Source organism: Anopheles aquasalis, chromosome 3 (genome assembly GCF_943734665.1).
Source record: "Anopheles aquasalis chromosome 3, idAnoAquaMG_Q_19, whole genome shotgun sequence".
Taxonomy (NCBI): domain Eukaryota; kingdom Metazoa; phylum Arthropoda; class Insecta; order Diptera; family Culicidae; genus Anopheles; species Anopheles aquasalis.
The window spans coordinates 21,834,096-21,836,595 of NC_064878.1; the positions used below are offsets into that span (position 1 = coordinate 21,834,096).

The window sequence follows — 2,500 nt, forward strand, 5'->3', positions numbered from 1 at the left end:
TCTGCGGTTCATAATAGCGTACAGCAAAAAGTTATCTTGCTTTGTTTGCAAATCAGCGTGTGTGAACCATGTTTATGATTCACGAACAGCAACAAAAAAAAAGAAGCTTTAAATGCCGATAAAGGGCCAATACTGGCTGCTGAATTGATTTGGATCTAGGTGCATGACTCATCGATTGATGAAAAAAGAGTTATTGAGATAGCCGGCCACTGGAGATCTGTTTTTTGTCCAGCTGATGGTGAGCTCAGAGGTGGCGTATTCAACAGTAAATGAATTAAAAAGATCATGTGTGTGTGTTGAGCCTCTTGACGATCGCGACATTCAACAGCAATAATACCGTGATGTCATCTTTGTAGAATCACGCGAGTTGCGCTACTGGAAGCTAGCTGGAGGGTGTGTACACGGCACCTTAGCAGAAAACGAAAGGCATCTTTAAGCAATTAAACCGTTGCCCGATGTGTCATCATCGTCGATCATCGGTTTATCAACCTCCCGTAACAGACACTTGATCAGCTCAGTGCTATGGTATGGTTGGTATGCGTAGCCGTTCGATCGGAAAGGTTTATCCTCCGCTAGATCGTCGATCCTGCGCCAGACGAACGATGTTTTTTGATGGTTTGAAGTGGGCGTTCGGAGGAGTTGGAGAATTTCAGACTCAAGACGGAGACGCACGAACGATAACAGTGAATCGATCGTAAAAAATGGAAATAGCTTCATTTGTAAACCAAATCGCGCTCAGCTAAGGCCCCTTTTTGGCACCGACCAAGCCAACGCCAGGAGATGTAGAGTTCGAGTTGTGTGGCCATCTTATCTTCGAATTGGTATCGTTTGATCATTTTTGAAAGCTTCTGTGGATCAGGGTTGCTAGTGTATGGGTATTCCACAAAAAAACTGCTGTCCCCCTTTTCGGACGACTGTTCGTGTTACGTTTTCCGGTGACCTTGGTTACAGGTCACTGGCTCACTGGCGGTAGCACTGGTGCGTAACGCAGCAGACAATCGATGGAAACGATTTTTCTAATCTGTTCGTCTAATGATGGACACTTTGCTTCCGGTTCTTAACAATCGCCCATCAGCCGCGGGGGGGTTCGAGTACCTTGGGTTCCAGCATCACGGAGTGTATCGACCGAGCTTTTACCATTCGCCGATTGCCTCACACACTAGCACGGACGGACCGTTACTAACCGTTCATGGAATCATGGCATACTATTGCATTCATTTTGTTAAAATAATTGTGTGTTTTTCTTTACCCTTTGCGTGGCGTTTATTTACTCAACATAACTTATCATTATCATCATGCGATCAGTAACAGTTTTGTGACTAATCCTTGGTATCATCAATCTTTGCTCATCTCTTTTCAAGCTACCCACATGTCATGCCGGTAATGCATTAACGTCGTCACTACACACCAGTGGCCGATACATACTAGTTTTCTCTTACATCTCACATCACCGCCAACCTGCCCTGTCCTGTGTGCGCCACAGGACGACGATCCGACGATCGGTTTCGGGTCGATACGCGATCGATGGCCAAAAGCATTGAGTAACGAAACTAGAATGCATCCCCAACCACAACAGTCCATAAACACAACAGCAGCATAATTGGCATAACATAACCAAAAAAAACTCGGAAGAATTCTGAGAACAAAATGAGCTTCACTCACGGGATGAAGATCCCTAGATGGCCATGCCGCCGTACGCACATTAGGTCGAACGTGGCTCCTGTTGCAGATAGTGATTTTTCCCAAAGATTCGCCTAATTAAGAACACTGTAGCACTAGCGATAGCGCAATTCTTCTACACCAAGCGCCACGACCGTCGATGGTTCGATCCGCTTGTGACGGTGGCGGTGAAGCAAGGGGTACGCATAGTGCACGCGCCGCGCGACGGTCCAGTTGCAACAAACTGTTGCTGCTGCTGCAGCGCCAACAACAAGCGTCAGCAGCTCCGATGTTTGCTGCGATTCGTGTAGAAGCAAACGATTGGAGCCACCAGGATGGAGACCACCACACAGTTGGTGACCGAATTCATCACGCACACTGGAGCCAATACGCAGGACGCGGTCAGCTGTCTGAAATCGTGGGAGTGGGATCTGAAGAAGGCTTTAATAGATTACAACGGTATTTATGCTTTTATCGCTCATTCGACTGTGTTTTTTCCCGTTTGTTTTTTTTTCTTCATTTTATCTTATCAGTGTTCCTGATGATCTTATCTAAGAGTGTCATGACCGTCGCCGCCATGCTCTGTGCGTTCGTTTGGCGGTCCCTTTTGTAATTGAGATATTGTACCTTGTTGTCCGTGTCGATCAATGATGAAGAGCGTATCGCGATCACTTTAGTGTGCTTTACAGTACGATTAACGGAAGGTGGAATTGATCTTAACTAAGAGAAGCGTCGCTGTGGTTTTTGTACAGACCAACGGATGTCGAATGTTGGATTGATTTGAGTGTAAAGTATGGTGGTTGTTAAGTATGCTGAAAAAAAATGTTTCCTCTTATTTCTT

The 2,500-nt window shown here is 45.8% G+C and overlaps 1 protein-coding gene across 6 annotated transcripts in view; it reads left to right on the forward strand.

The window, feature by feature from the left end:
- LOC126577389 (uncharacterized) overlaps positions 1 to 2,500 on the forward strand; it is a 9,780-nt gene that overhangs the window by 2,382 nt on the left and 4,898 nt on the right. The window contains exons 1-2 of one of the 6 annotated variants that reach the window (XM_050238977.1): positions 1 to 238; positions 1,362 to 2,118. The exon at positions 1 to 238 is cut by the window's left edge and continues 183 nt beyond it. The exons of 2 other annotated variants lie outside the window; for them this stretch is intronic. In XM_050238977.1, the coding sequence (XP_050094934.1) occupies positions 1,995 to 2,118 (124 nt within the window). In that variant the 5' untranslated portion in view covers positions 1 to 238; positions 1,362 to 1,994. Of the gene's footprint in view, positions 239 to 1,361; positions 2,119 to 2,192; positions 2,467 to 2,500 lie in introns of those variants that run through there. 3 more of the 6 variants (XM_050238980.1, XM_050238976.1, XM_050238979.1) reach the window with 3 other exon arrangements.